Source organism: Vigna unguiculata, chromosome 2 (genome assembly GCF_004118075.2).
Source record: "Vigna unguiculata cultivar IT97K-499-35 chromosome 2, ASM411807v1, whole genome shotgun sequence".
NCBI lineage: Eukaryota > Viridiplantae > Streptophyta > Magnoliopsida > Fabales > Fabaceae > Vigna > Vigna unguiculata.
This window is the reverse complement of record NC_040280.1, coordinates 27,177,148-27,191,002: the sequence shown is the minus strand read 5'-3', so window position 1 is coordinate 27,191,002 and position 13,855 is coordinate 27,177,148. Positions and strand designations below refer to the sequence as shown.

Sequence of the window (13,855 nt, the reverse complement as noted above, 5' to 3'; positions counted from 1 at the left end):
TTTCTACCTCCTCTCTTCATTTTTCACATATCATCTCAATCAATGTTTCTTTCTACTTTCTCTTCATTTTTTCACATCTCATATTCTTGTATAAAGCTTATCTTTACTTCACAAATTATGACTAATTATTCGAACATGAATAATTGTTAGAATGAATGGTCCTGATGATGGGAACACATGTTAAGATCCAATTGCAAAAGATTTTCGGATTTATACCGGCGTATAATTCAATTTTATAAAATAATATTCATAAATGGAGACGCATCTTATTTATATATAATTGTTTTATCGATGTCAAATCTTCCATACACGTCTTTCATCGAAAAATAAACATTTTGAGTATTAAACGAGATAATCCACTTAGAGTTTAGAGTTGAATAACGAGTGATAGACTATGACTAATGACTCGACACTCAGAAATAACAAATCTTGCTAGAATAAATTATAACTAATCATTCTAACACCTACTATGTTAAAAGTAAAATTTAAGTATAATTCAACCTCATAAATTGACTTGTAAGGTGTCACGCCGAAGTATATACATCTTGTGCGTAGAACTAAAAAGGAATAGGACGACTCGTTTAGGCCCGACCCGCATAAGGCCCGCACAACGCGGATTGGCCCGCCCCGTCCCACACTTGGCCCGCGGGCTTGCTCCCTTTTTTTTAATTTTTTTAAAATTTGTATGATAAAACTTTCAATGTTTAAAATTTGGGAAACTTTAAGAAGTTTACAAAATTAAATAAAAACTTTGGGGAGTTGGATAATAAATTTACAATTCAACATTTTCATCATATTCATATTCATACTATGAGATACACGATGTATTCTTTAAATTTTAGCACATTAAAACATACATAATATTTGTTTTGTCCAGTTATACAAGAATTTGAAACGTTAATGCAAGAGTCTATAAAAAAAAGTAATTAATATACACAAGTGCAAGTTTTTCTTTTATTATTATTTTTTTATTTTTATGCGGGCTTGCGGGCTGGCCCACGCAGGCTTGCAGGCTTATGCAGGCCTACAAGATCACTTCCATGGCCCGTCCCGCGTTTTTTTCCCAGGCCTGCAGGCTGGCCCGACGAGTCAGACCCTAATTGCCACCCCTAGAAATAGGTGGTCGGTTAACAAGTGGAACTCTAGAATGTTCAAAAAATCTCACTCAGATAGTTCTTTTTAGACAATGACTCTGATACTAAGTTAGAAATTGAGTTAGAAGTGGAGTTTAAGTCAAACTCAACTCTCACAAAACTGACTTGTAAGATGAAGTTTGCATCTCAATGTTAAAGAGTAAACTTTAAGTTTAACTCAATTCTATAAATTCAACTTGTAAATTAAACTTTATACTCACTTGTATATTATAAATTTCTCTTACGTATTATCCTGACATTTACTGTTTAAAACAACTCTAATTTTAATTTTCCGAATTAAGTAAATATAGTTTCATGCTAATCCATTCGTGGGTATGAAAAAGTTTCTTGTAAATATTAAAATCTTATGACGCACCTTTTTTCAAAACAAATCTTATGAAGTTGATTTTGCTGGCGAAAACGAATACGGGAAGCCAACTACACCTGTTGAACCGTTCCCAAATGTTGTTTATCATTTGTGTCAGCACCATGGGTTTTGATGAAGCAAAAGGAATGTTATTATATGGTCCAATATAATGTTATTTTAGTGTTGTGCCAATGCTTATGTTTATATTTAAACGTTTTGAGGTGACCGAATGAGACTTGGTTTACGCTTGGGACCAGCCGAACATGGTAGAATATAATAGAAGAAACGGTGACACACCTGCAAGTAAAACTTTGAAAAGGAAAAATAATATATAAAAACCAAAAGCCTGCATCAGAGGGAAGTTGAGGTATTGTGCAAGTGAATGTGACTCGGGAAATTCAGGTGAGTTTGTGGCTTTCAATGGCCACATTTTTATGGAAAATTCAGATACTTATATATAGGATGCTTGGTTTTGCATCTTCCTTGATCTAATTAATGGGATTTACAGAAATTTCGTCTAAAGATACAAACATCAATAGATACAACACCAATAAGACATGAGTCTAATTATATAAAATATTTACATTATTCTTAACTTAAAATTTTAAGATAATGAATTTATGAATATTTATTCTTATATAATATTTTACTTCTTTTATTTATAGTCAATATAAAATTTAGATTCACATTTTTCTAACCATTAATGTTTATCTTATTTGTTTTTTTCAATGTAACCGGATATAAATTAATGTGATGGATGGAAAATTTTTATTTTTCTAAATATTAAAATTATTTTCAAAGTAATCGTTAACATAATTTAGTTAAAAAAATTATATTTATTATTTAAAAATAAATAAATAAAAGTTAAAATATACTAAAGTTTCGGTATGAAAAAATCGTAGACTAATAACATAGTTAAAGCTAAAAAACTATTTATAAAGGTGCAACTCCTAAAGGAGATAAAAAGAAAATGGCTGCTAAAGAAGTTGAGATAAAATTTCTATAATTGAATATAAGGTATGAACACCAAGGAAGAGAAATGGTGTTGTAGCGTACTTTCTAAGCACTCTGACTTAAACTATAAGAAGATGTATTTGTCACTTTTTATTGTAAAACTTTAAATTCGTTAAAAATTTCATGTTTATTATAAATAAATCAATTTATAGTATGCAAATTAAGTGAATTTTGTTTTATAAATTGATTTTGTGATAAAGAAATGGGTATTTATGGTTGAGGCAAGTGAGAGTTGAAGTCAAATTAAAAGAAAAGTGAAGTATATTCAAAGGAAAAAGACATCTCAACTAAAAATTTGAACCCAAACCATTGGATTCTGAGTTCAAATTATTTTAAACAAAAAATTGGACCCTTTATTGTGGCTCACTTTCAATCTTTTTCTATTCACCACATTCAACCATCAAGCTTCCTTCCTTTCCAACTAAAAGAAGAAAATGGCTTCTGGTCCAGAAAATTTGGTGATTAAACAAAAAGTTTTTCATAACCTAAAGTTAAATACTAATTTCTCAACGTACTTTTATTTTTTTTAACAAATAATCTTTTATATATAAATAGATTATATTATAAACATTTATCATTTACAGCAACATACATGATAAATGTTTATTTTGAATTTTAATCTCACACATGTTAAAACACTGATACCAATATGATAAAAAAAAATGAAAACAAAATTGATATTATATATATATATATATATATAGAGAGAGAGAGAGAGAATACATGTATATAAACACGTTAGAAAATAGGAAATATTGTAACAACTGTATTTAATAATTCGTTTCCGGTGGTCAAATTTATTTGATTTTTATTTAACTCCAAATATAATATTAACTATAAGAACATGTTTTTATAAACTTAGAGAAAATATTTTAAAATAAATGAAGATTTATATATTATTTTTTTAAAATATAAATAAAATAGATAAATGTTTATTCTTATTTTTTATATTATCACTCTGAAATTATATTATTTGTGATTTTTCTCTAAAAAATTAACTTTTTTATTTTATTTTCATATCTTTCTTTCTTTCCAGAATTTAACTAGAGGCCTGTCTAGACTGAGTTAAGTATATCAAGTTAAAGTATGATTCGTATATTATAAGTTTTATAGATTTTATATTCTTATATTTTCTTTTGGTTTATATCTAAGTCTAGGATAAAGTGAAAATTCACAACCTTAGTTGCAGAGTAGAAGAGTGATTGAGGTTGTTTTGGGTGTTTGAATGCTAGGTTTTTGGGGTTTTTTATTGACATTAAAGAAATTGAGTTCATAAAATGAATTGAAAATTATTACTAATAAATTTTCATGCTTTTTTAGTAACTCTAAAATTTAAAATAAGAGCATAACGAAAATCTTAAAATTAAATATTTATTTATTTTTTCAGATATAAATAGGTGACTAGATTTTGCAGTGAATAGATTGTGTAGAATCATGTAAAATTGTATCACTTCACCTTCTCAATATTTTAATTTCCCAAAATATTAATAATTTCAAGGTTTGATGCGAAATTAAATTACTTTTTCCAAAATTCGATAGACTTTTGTTTTAAAATTAAAACATAAATAAGTATAATCATCTGAACTTAATTTTGTTTTTCTTTTTTACGTGTCAAACTTATTTTAGAACGACATTTAAGTTATTTATGTTATTTTGACATGTTTTAACTTAGATGTCAATCTAAAATATCATTTACAAATATTATTGGGTTGAAAAGATAATATCAATTTATTTTTAAAGTTTAGAGATAAAAATATATTAAAATTTTAGACATGAACGAATTATAATTTTGCAGAACTAAATACACATTAAATTGTATTTTTAATTTATAATGTATAAAAAATTAAGGGTTAAATATAATTTAATTCTTTAACTTTAAAAAAACATTTTAATTAGTCATTATTTATAACTTTTCGTCCAATTTAGTTCTTAACTTTAAAAATATATAGATTTAAACATTTTAATTAAATTTTATTAAATTTATTTGACGTTTTAAACATGTCTCTTGGTTAATATTAAAACAAAAATATATTCGTATAAATAACTCAAATGTTATCGTCAAACGCGTACAAAATGTCAAATAAACTTAATAAAATTGAGGTAAAATAACTAAATTCATACTTTTTTCAATTGAGAGACTAAATTGGATAAAAGTCTTAACAAAAATTATTATTTTTTTCTGAAAATTAAAGAACAAAAAATGTATTTAACCCTTTAATTAAATGTAGATATTGAAACTATTTATTGGCTTGGACTCGTCAGTATTATAAAAGAATAATTTTTAAAATATTATAGGTATTATGAATTAGTCACTAAATTAATAATAAAAATATTTTTTTCCTTAATTAAGAGGTCGAAAAGATGAACATTTTAAAAAAATAACACAAATTATTTCTTCGTTAATTATAATTTTCAAAGATCAAACTACAATAAAAGATATTATATAATTATCCTTTAAACAGAAAGAGTGTGCTTTTTAGAAGAGAACAACAAAATAAATGTTAGAAAAACATAATTTATTGGACATTCTTTTTGTTTGGACATTCTTTTTGTGAGGGATACATTTATGAAAGAACGAGGGAATCTTATATTTTAAGGTTGTGTTTAGAATGTAGAGTGATAATTTATTTATTTTAAAAATTTAATATTTGTTACACTATAATAAGTTATTTGGATAAATAATCAGAAAGGAGCTGAAATTTACAAATTTTTAGTAGATATTTCAAATGAATTAAAAAAAATCAAATATCATAAAAAATAAATCAATTTTAAAATTTTATTCATTTTTACTTTATTTTCAATGCGTTCATGAAGGTCGAGTTGGGTTCGTTTAGACTGAAAGCTTAATAGAATTAGTTTGGACTTAAAGATAAGTCAAGTTAGCTTAGATCGACAACTTAACATAGTTGGCCCAAACTGAAAATTAAATTAATTCGGCCTACACCAAGATTCAAGAGAGGTTGGCCCAAGCCAAATATTAAAACGGGTCAGTTTGAACAAATGGAGAGATGAGTCAATTTAGACTGAAAGTCAAATTAACTCACATAGGTCAAGCTAATTTGATATATGTTGAAATTTGAGTCAATTCGACAAGGTTAAACAAATTTGACTTAGTTCAAAACTCAAACCAAAAATTGAGATAAGTTGATAAAATTGAACATTGAGACAAGTGAATATGAATCAAAGGTCAAGTTGAATCGATTAAGCCAAAAATCAAAAGAAGAGAATATAAGACGTTAAATAAATAAGTTAACTCAAACTAAAAATACAAAAAATCAAACCAAATCTATTTAGACCAAAATTCAAGTTCAACGTATTAATAAATATAACTTGTTTAACTTTTTTTTAAAAACAAAATAATGATGGCTTCTTATAAATTAATGTATTTATAGTTCTGCTTGTTTGAATATATTATATGGACAATTTTCTAATATGTACTAAATTTTGATTGATAGAGAAAGTATTATGAAGATCTTTAATGCGATTGGACTAATAAGAACTTTTATGACTATAAAAGCCTTATGCTTAGCATACGCTAAGTAATTCACACAAATATTGGAATTATAAGGTTGTTAAATTAAAAAAAAATGTACTTTAGTCAAAATAAAAGAAAATGTTTAAGTGTTGTTACATAGTTTTGAATATGGTAAATCAAAAGAGTTTAAAATAGGATTTTTTCCCCAAAATAATACTTTTTTAATTATTTTTATTTAAAATAGATTAGGAACATCATTTTTCCGAATTGATTTATTTGTTTTTTTTTCTGAAAGGAAGAGAAAAATATATTAAAAAAATTAAATTGTAAAAAATAATTTAAAACAAATAATTAAAAATATTGAATTTACATTTTAATTAATTTTAAAAATAAATAAAATATAGCTTACGATTTTTTTAAAATAATTTGAAATTAAATTTTTTATTGTTGATTTTTTGAAAAATAAAATATTATAATAAAAACTATCCCATGATTATTAATAATAACAAAAATGTTCTAAAATTTTAAGTTTTTCTTTTATTTTTCATTCATTCAAATTTAGTTTCAAATTACACTAAAAAAATATACATTATTTTTATTTTATTTTTTCTTTTAAATAATTAAAATTTAAACTCAATATTTTAATTAATTTTTTCAAGTTCTTCATCATAACTTTAATTTTTTAATTTTTCCTTCCCATTGTAGGAAAACAAAAAAAAAATCACAAAACTCTAAGCAGGTCCGTTTGGAGAATAACATTCCAATGGATCAATTTTAAAGAATTTTTCTTTAAAAATGTATTATTTTGGAGAATTTTACAGGTACGAAAGCTTTTTATAATATTAAAAAACCAAAATTAAACATTTAAAAAAAATATAATTTAATGAAAAAACTTAAAGGAACAAACTCTCCTTACATTTATAAAATTAGACCCGAACCCACCAAAACAACATAGTTAGGTTTTGGACCAATTGCAAGTCCTTTTCTTGTGTGTAGCACTTATGTTAGACCTAACTTGTCATTCCATTGGCACCAAAAAAATTATGAACCTCAAATGAAAAACAAAGTTGTACGAACGAGTTATCTGATGCAAAGTGGAACATTTCATTAACATGTTTTTCACATTTATAAATGTAATCTATCAAACGAAGACCAGCGAATCGTGTTTAAAAAACAAATAATTTAAATAACTTTTTAAATCTTTAGATTTCAACAGTTTTATTAAAACAATACAATAATCATAGGAAAAAAAATGATTAAGACAACCCTCTATGAATCAATATTAAATAAGTAATCTTCTTCACTGCAGACGTATTTTCACTTTATACAGATTAAATTCAAATCTCAGTTTAATTGAGATTGAAAAACTCTTGGCCATTTTATTTTCAGCATGGGAAGTTTCAGGGAAGCAATTGTTTATGTAGGAATGCAGAACTTCAACACAAAAACTGTTCCAAAAACTGAAGATAAAATAGAAGAGAAAAACAGTGGACAATGACTGGGAAAAGGGTCAATTACTCATCCATATACAACAAGTGGAAACTGTTTTATCTCAAAATTTTCTTTACACTAATTTAGTACAATGAAACCACTCAAACTGCAATGGCTTCTACTAGATGTAAGTCCTAGAATGAAATGTGCGTATAAACAAAAACGAAAAAAAAAAGGACTTTTTTAGTGGTCTGTGCTATGCATATACAAAATTACAGATCCCTTCTGCATAATGGGCAAGAACCATGTCTGAAGAGCCACTTATCTATGCAAGGAAGGTGAAACATGTGATGGCAATGAGGTAAGCTTCTTACTGTTTCTCCAAGCTGAAAATCCTGCATAGGCACAAATTTAGAAATGTTTACAACATAATCAACAATCATGGAAACCTTTAATTCAAGGTCAGCAACTGATACTGACAAGGGAAAGTGTAAAAACTAACCTGCAGGCAAACTGAACAAGAAACTCTATCACCGGATGCATCAAAATTGTTGTCTGTTGTAATTTTTATTTTTGGGATTTTTTCAACCAAATCTCCAGATAAACCTTTGGCACCACCGGTGTCAAAGATGTTTTGAACCTCATCAAAGCTGGTTTCAACAGCACCCATCTGATAAGAAAGAACAGAGGTGTCAGCAATCAGCAAGAAGAGAAGTTCATAAGCAAATCTCAATCTCATTACTGCAATAAGTGCATGTTTGGATTAAGGTTTACAAACTCAAGTTTTATTGGATTTCATTTAGCTCGCTTAGTTTGCAGAAACAACCTTGATATTGTTCCTTTCAATTGAAAAACTTAGTTTCAGACTAATTATAACCAAACCGAGTGTATGATTCAAAGGCAAAATTGGAAGTGACCAAATGGTGAATCAATCATAGCCTGGTTCCTTTAGGCACAGAAAATTACCTGATTTTGAACAGCACTCAACATGGCTGGACCTATCCTCTCACGCACAAGTCTCCCACTCAGCAAGCTGGCGATAACATCAATCTGCATAGCTCAAAAAGATCAGGCTACGCCACATGCAATTCTAAATTCTAAATGATAAACAATTAAGCACAAAGGTTTTTGTGTTGTTCACATAATAAAAGGTTAGCATTATAGGATTATGCAAACTTATGAAGGAGAGCACCGAAAATCCATTTGAAAAAAAAGGCATCAAAGTTGTATTTAAAATATGTACTTCAACAAGGCCTTGAAAGCTGAGTAAACTCACCAAATATAACACGCAACCAATTCCAGATTCATCAGATTGCCAAAGAACAAGAGAAGATTCAAACACTTCAATGGAAAAAACAGCTCCTGATATGGCTCCAACAGCAGCCCCTCGAATGAAGCCACTCTCAGTTTCTTGTCCTATCAAAGCACCAGTCAAGGCCCCTAACAAAGTGCCCACTGCAGATAAAACAACCCATCAAAAACTCGTTCCACCTTAAACCATATCACACGGTGCATATATGTATGAAAAAACATTAACCACACAACACCCAAATTTGTATGTCTTTGAAGATGAAAATAACAAAACAAGACAACACAAGCAAAACAATCCAACCAAGAAATGGCGCACCCCCACCCCATGTTTCAAGTTCCAATTTTTTAAACATTTCCGTCTCAATCGAAAGCCCCCAACATCACACAACAGCAGACAATGACAACAATCCACCCAAAAAGATTAAAAACACGACAAGAAAGGCAAAACCCATGATGATAGAGGGAAAACAGAGGCAGATCAAGAGTTTGGATTAGATTATAAAATGTAACGAAAGGAGAATGGAAATCAACGGAAGAGAAAGAAGAAGCGAACCTAATGCAAAGCAGAAGGTCAAGATCGCAGAGAAGATGTTCCCAATGACGGCAGAGACGGCGAGGGTACCAAGCTGCTTAACCCTCTCGACGAGATTCCCGAGCGAAGATGAACGCAAAGGACAGGGATTTGGCACAAACTCCATCTGGGTGTCTCAGAAAATTGAAGGGATTGGAGACAAATTGAAACCCACAAAGAAAAAAGAAGAAGAAGCAAAAGGGTAGGGTCTGATGTCACCAGATTTGGGTTTAAGGAGAAGTTAAATTAATATAATATATATGTTAACATTTACAACATCAACAATAATAACGATAGGAATAAAAGACGCGCTCTTGTGCAATGCTTAGTCTATAAGCATGAGAGAAGATTGAGAGAAGATTGAAAGAAGGTGCAATCAACCAACTCGCATTTAAAACTTGGGTGCCTTTAAAGCGATCCTTTCCCTCTCTTTATATCTTTATGGCTAATTTTTGTTGAGCGAAGAAAACATTTTGGGCTTAATCTAAATTAAATGTAAAACGAAAGGAAAAAAAATCGCTTTCAGATGACACGGGACGGTGATAAAAGAGAAGAGCGTGGCAAACCAACCACGAAGAGTCACGAGAATTTAGTTTGGTTTTTTGATTTTTCCATCACTCGTTTTTGTTTCGGGTCAGAGCGCGGTTTGAAGCTTAGACTTGTTGGAGTTGGAGGCTTTGATTGGCTACGGTTTTCTCTGCAACTTGTACGACCGCACTGCTTATTTTTCACATTTTTCAATATCACATTTAATAGTTAATAATGGGTGTTAGTTATTGTTATTTTATTTGTCTGGTCCCTCTCTTCTCAAAATATCTTCATGGGTTGGGTCCAGTGGGTGTGTAGCACCAGACTTTGCTGCGAATGGCTTTGGGATAATGTAAGATATGTCATCCCTCTCTTTCTCTCTCACATAATATTATTGTACTTCTGTGAATAGATGAAAGGCAAGAGATAAAAAAATGGTAAATCATAATAAATAAATAAAAAACATAAACTCACAATGAAGATATTTTGTGAGTAATTTTAAATATGGTAGGTGATATCATAGTTATTGGTCAGGAAATGACACGTAAAACAAACATCTTTTAAATAGATTTTATTCACATTTTGATTTTACAAAGCAGAATTAAATATTTAAAATTTATTATGTGTACAAAATAAAGTCGATTTACATTATAAACGTAAGAAAAAACTTCATCTCGTAAATCAATGTTATGGATTGAGTTATTAGGTTTAAATTTTACTTCTTAATATAATATTATGTTTTTCGATACATTTACGTTTAGATCAAACACAGTTTAAATATTTTTTCTTTCCTTTATTTATTAAAATATTTTTGACAAATCTTTACATTCCAAAATAGACAATATCTCAGGAACACATTGATTTTTACCAACATATCCCATCTTGTAAATTAATTTGGTAAAATTGAGTTTAAGTTTAATTCATTTGTGCACAATTTTACTTTGAAGGTAAAAATTGTCTCTATGTATTAAAATTGGTATTAAATTTAGTTATCTCGATTTGTTTTTTTTCTTTTAGATAATTGATCACCTTTTCTTTGATTTGATTTTTTTTATCGGTAACAGAACGTTAATTGAGTTAGATGTGAGAATAACTTGTGTAGACTTGCAGTGTATATTTTTGGATGTTGTTGTTTTTGTTTGGGAGCTTGATGATGGTTGGTGTAGTTAGTATAAGAAAATGAGCATCAGAAATAAAAGTTCCAGGACTAATTACTCTGTCCCACATGAGTTGGTGCTACCAGATTGACAATATATACAGTAGTCTTAACAACCTAATACACAGAATCTGTAAACCAGATTTCAAGTAATAATGGATTCCTTAGGGTACAACTTAACTCATAATTTCATTTTTAATGATATCAGCTAATAAATGCAGCACTATTCAGTGAACTACAATGGCCTCATCCTCTCTCTTAACAGTAGATTACTCTTTTACACACACACAAAAATATATAAATCTTAAAATTAATATATATATATATATATATATATATATATTGTATTTAATTTTAATTTTATCTAGTGCTTACAAGCAGTCATCCATAATTTTTGTTTAGACAATAATATTTTAACTATTAAATTTTAATAATTTTCTCTCACAACTTGAGTTGTTATCTTTTAAAAAATTTTGAAATATAAGAAAATAAAAAAATGAAAAAATGGATAACTACTTAAAAATGACAACTCATATTATAAAAAAAAAATTCAAAATTAAGTTATTAAAAAAATATTTTTCTTTTTTTTTATCTAATTAGTTTGACCTTGGTTTCGAGTAAATACATCAATTTATTTTCTCAAAATAAACAAGTGATTAAATTCTCATGAGTTGCAATGTAAGTGTAGTGTTTCATAACAATTTTTTACAAATTATTGATACATCAAATTTGAAGGCAAAATCAGATATATACACAGACACGAGCAAAAATGTAGTATAAATTACATATTTGGAATAGATAGATCTAAATTATGTTTAAATACATTATTATATTATCATATAAGTACAAAATTAAGTCTAGGAATAAACATTAGCAAGTTGAGTGACATATAATAAAGAAATTATTCACCTAACATTGAATTAACTTTAAAGCGTTGAATTGGGGTGACATTAATTCGTTAAGTAAATTAGATTCATATTTCATTTCATTGATATTGTGTTTCTCTAAATAAATTTCTCTTGAAAACCTCTCATTGTATGTTTTTCACTAATTATATATATTACCTTTTACTCATGCATGATAATACCTAGTAAAAATTATTTCTTCCTTCAAATTACAAAACTTAGTAGAAAGAAACAGATATTGAAAAATCAACTATCAATTATTGAGTGGTTAAAACAAGCTTTTCTTTTGCATGCACGTGATTCCTATATATACATGTATCTCCAAATTACTAAGTATCATGTTATTTATTACATGCTTGTTGCTTAAGGCATCATTAAAGTCTAAAACAAGTGCACCTAATGTTGGAAGCGAGGGTTTTCTATACACTAATTTTAATTTTCCCGAACGAACACGACTACAATAGTGGGAAGTTGCAACGTCAGTTTCTATATTGCCAATTCCCGTAAACTTAGGTTGCATACTCTTGAGTGACCCAATTTCTAGATTTTGCGAAAAAAACAGCAAATAATACATTACTATTTACGAATGTTCTTCCTAACTTTTTTTCGAGAGGCTCCCGGAAGATAAAATATATAAATTACTTAGTCTTTGCATGCTGATATTGACCAAACATGCATGCATCCATCTCTTGAACAAATCTTCGTGCTACTCCTACAACTTTCTAGATTTCTGGTGTCATCAAATCTAATGTTTTGTCTATGGTGCAATTTCTATCCTTTTCTTTCCACAGCACAGTGACACAGTTAGTAGAATCCATAGTGTATTAGGTCAACTAAAGAATTTTTTTTATACTATACTATGAATTAGTCTTATCTTTAGTCTTATCTTGACTGTGAACTTTAAGTCTAACTCAATCCCATAAAACCGGCTTGTAAGGTGAGGTTTGCACCTCACTTATATATTATGAATTTGCCTTATCTCTAAACGATGTGGGACTTCCAACGTCATATATATTTTTCTTATGTAAAATATCTAAGAAAGTCTAATTTAAGTTTAATCTAAGATGTCAAGAAAAAGTAATGTTACGTTTATTTTAGGTTCCACTCCATCTCACTTTAACAAAAAGGTTATTTAACTTAGATTTCATGAATGAATGTTCTAGAGGAGAACTAAGGGGTTGAAAGAAAAAGCTTACTCTAGAGGAGAAAATAAGGTACTCATTAAATTTGTGGTGAAAGTTTGACCACGTACATTATGAGTTGCATTGGTTGCCATCTTCGACTTGTGCACATATTGAAGAATCAATGAGTCCTAAAGAGCGCACTGGTTGAAGCCAGAGAAGTTGACAAGATCAAAAACATTAATTATTAAATTAAGCATTTATCATTATATCAAAAACCAAATTCATAATCAATTGTTAGGCTGTATTTTGTTTTGGGTTAGTACGTTTTTTGTTCCTCAAGTTTCAGTGAATTTTGGAATTAGTCTATCTTCGAAAATTTATATTAATTTAGTTCTTCATCTTTATAAATGCGTGAATTTAGTCCTTCTTACCAATTTTTGTTAAGTTTATTTGACATTTTAAATGCATTTTATGATAATATTTGAGTTAACATTGAAGCGAAAATATGTCAAACGGTATAAACAATTCAAATACTATTATGAAATACGCTTGAAACGTCAGATAAACTCAATAAAATTTTGTTAAAATCACTAAATTCATGCATTTTTAAATATCAAGGACTACATTGATATAAAGTTTCGAATATGGACTAATTCTAAATTTTACTGAAACTTAAGAGACAAAAACATATTTAACCCATTTTTTGTAAGTGTAGCACATTTGATTGTAATTCGTCTTATTTCATTTTTGTTACGGACCACTTTCACATTAATTAAGAAACTAATTTTTTTCTTTTTGGCTAAGTTCCACTTTTTTTCTTTTTCGTTAAGTTTTTAGAAA

General features: G+C 28.2%; 1 protein-coding gene across 1 annotated transcript; it reads right to left on the bottom strand.

The window, feature by feature from the left end:
* Positions 1-7,484: 7,484 nt before the first annotated feature.
* Positions 7,485-9,953, bottom strand: LOC114167240 (NEP1-interacting protein 1-like). Its single transcript, XM_028052266.1, has 5 exons — positions 9,285-9,953; positions 8,697-8,875; positions 8,387-8,470; positions 7,923-8,090; positions 7,485-7,815 (listed from the first exon to the last, which is right to left on the bottom strand). The coding sequence occupies exons 1-5, from the start codon at positions 9,427-9,429 to the stop codon at positions 7,693-7,695; spliced, it is 699 nt and encodes a 232-aa protein (XP_027908067.1). The 5' UTR covers positions 9,430-9,953; the 3' UTR covers positions 7,485-7,692.
* Positions 9,954-13,855: the final 3,902 nt, after the last annotated feature.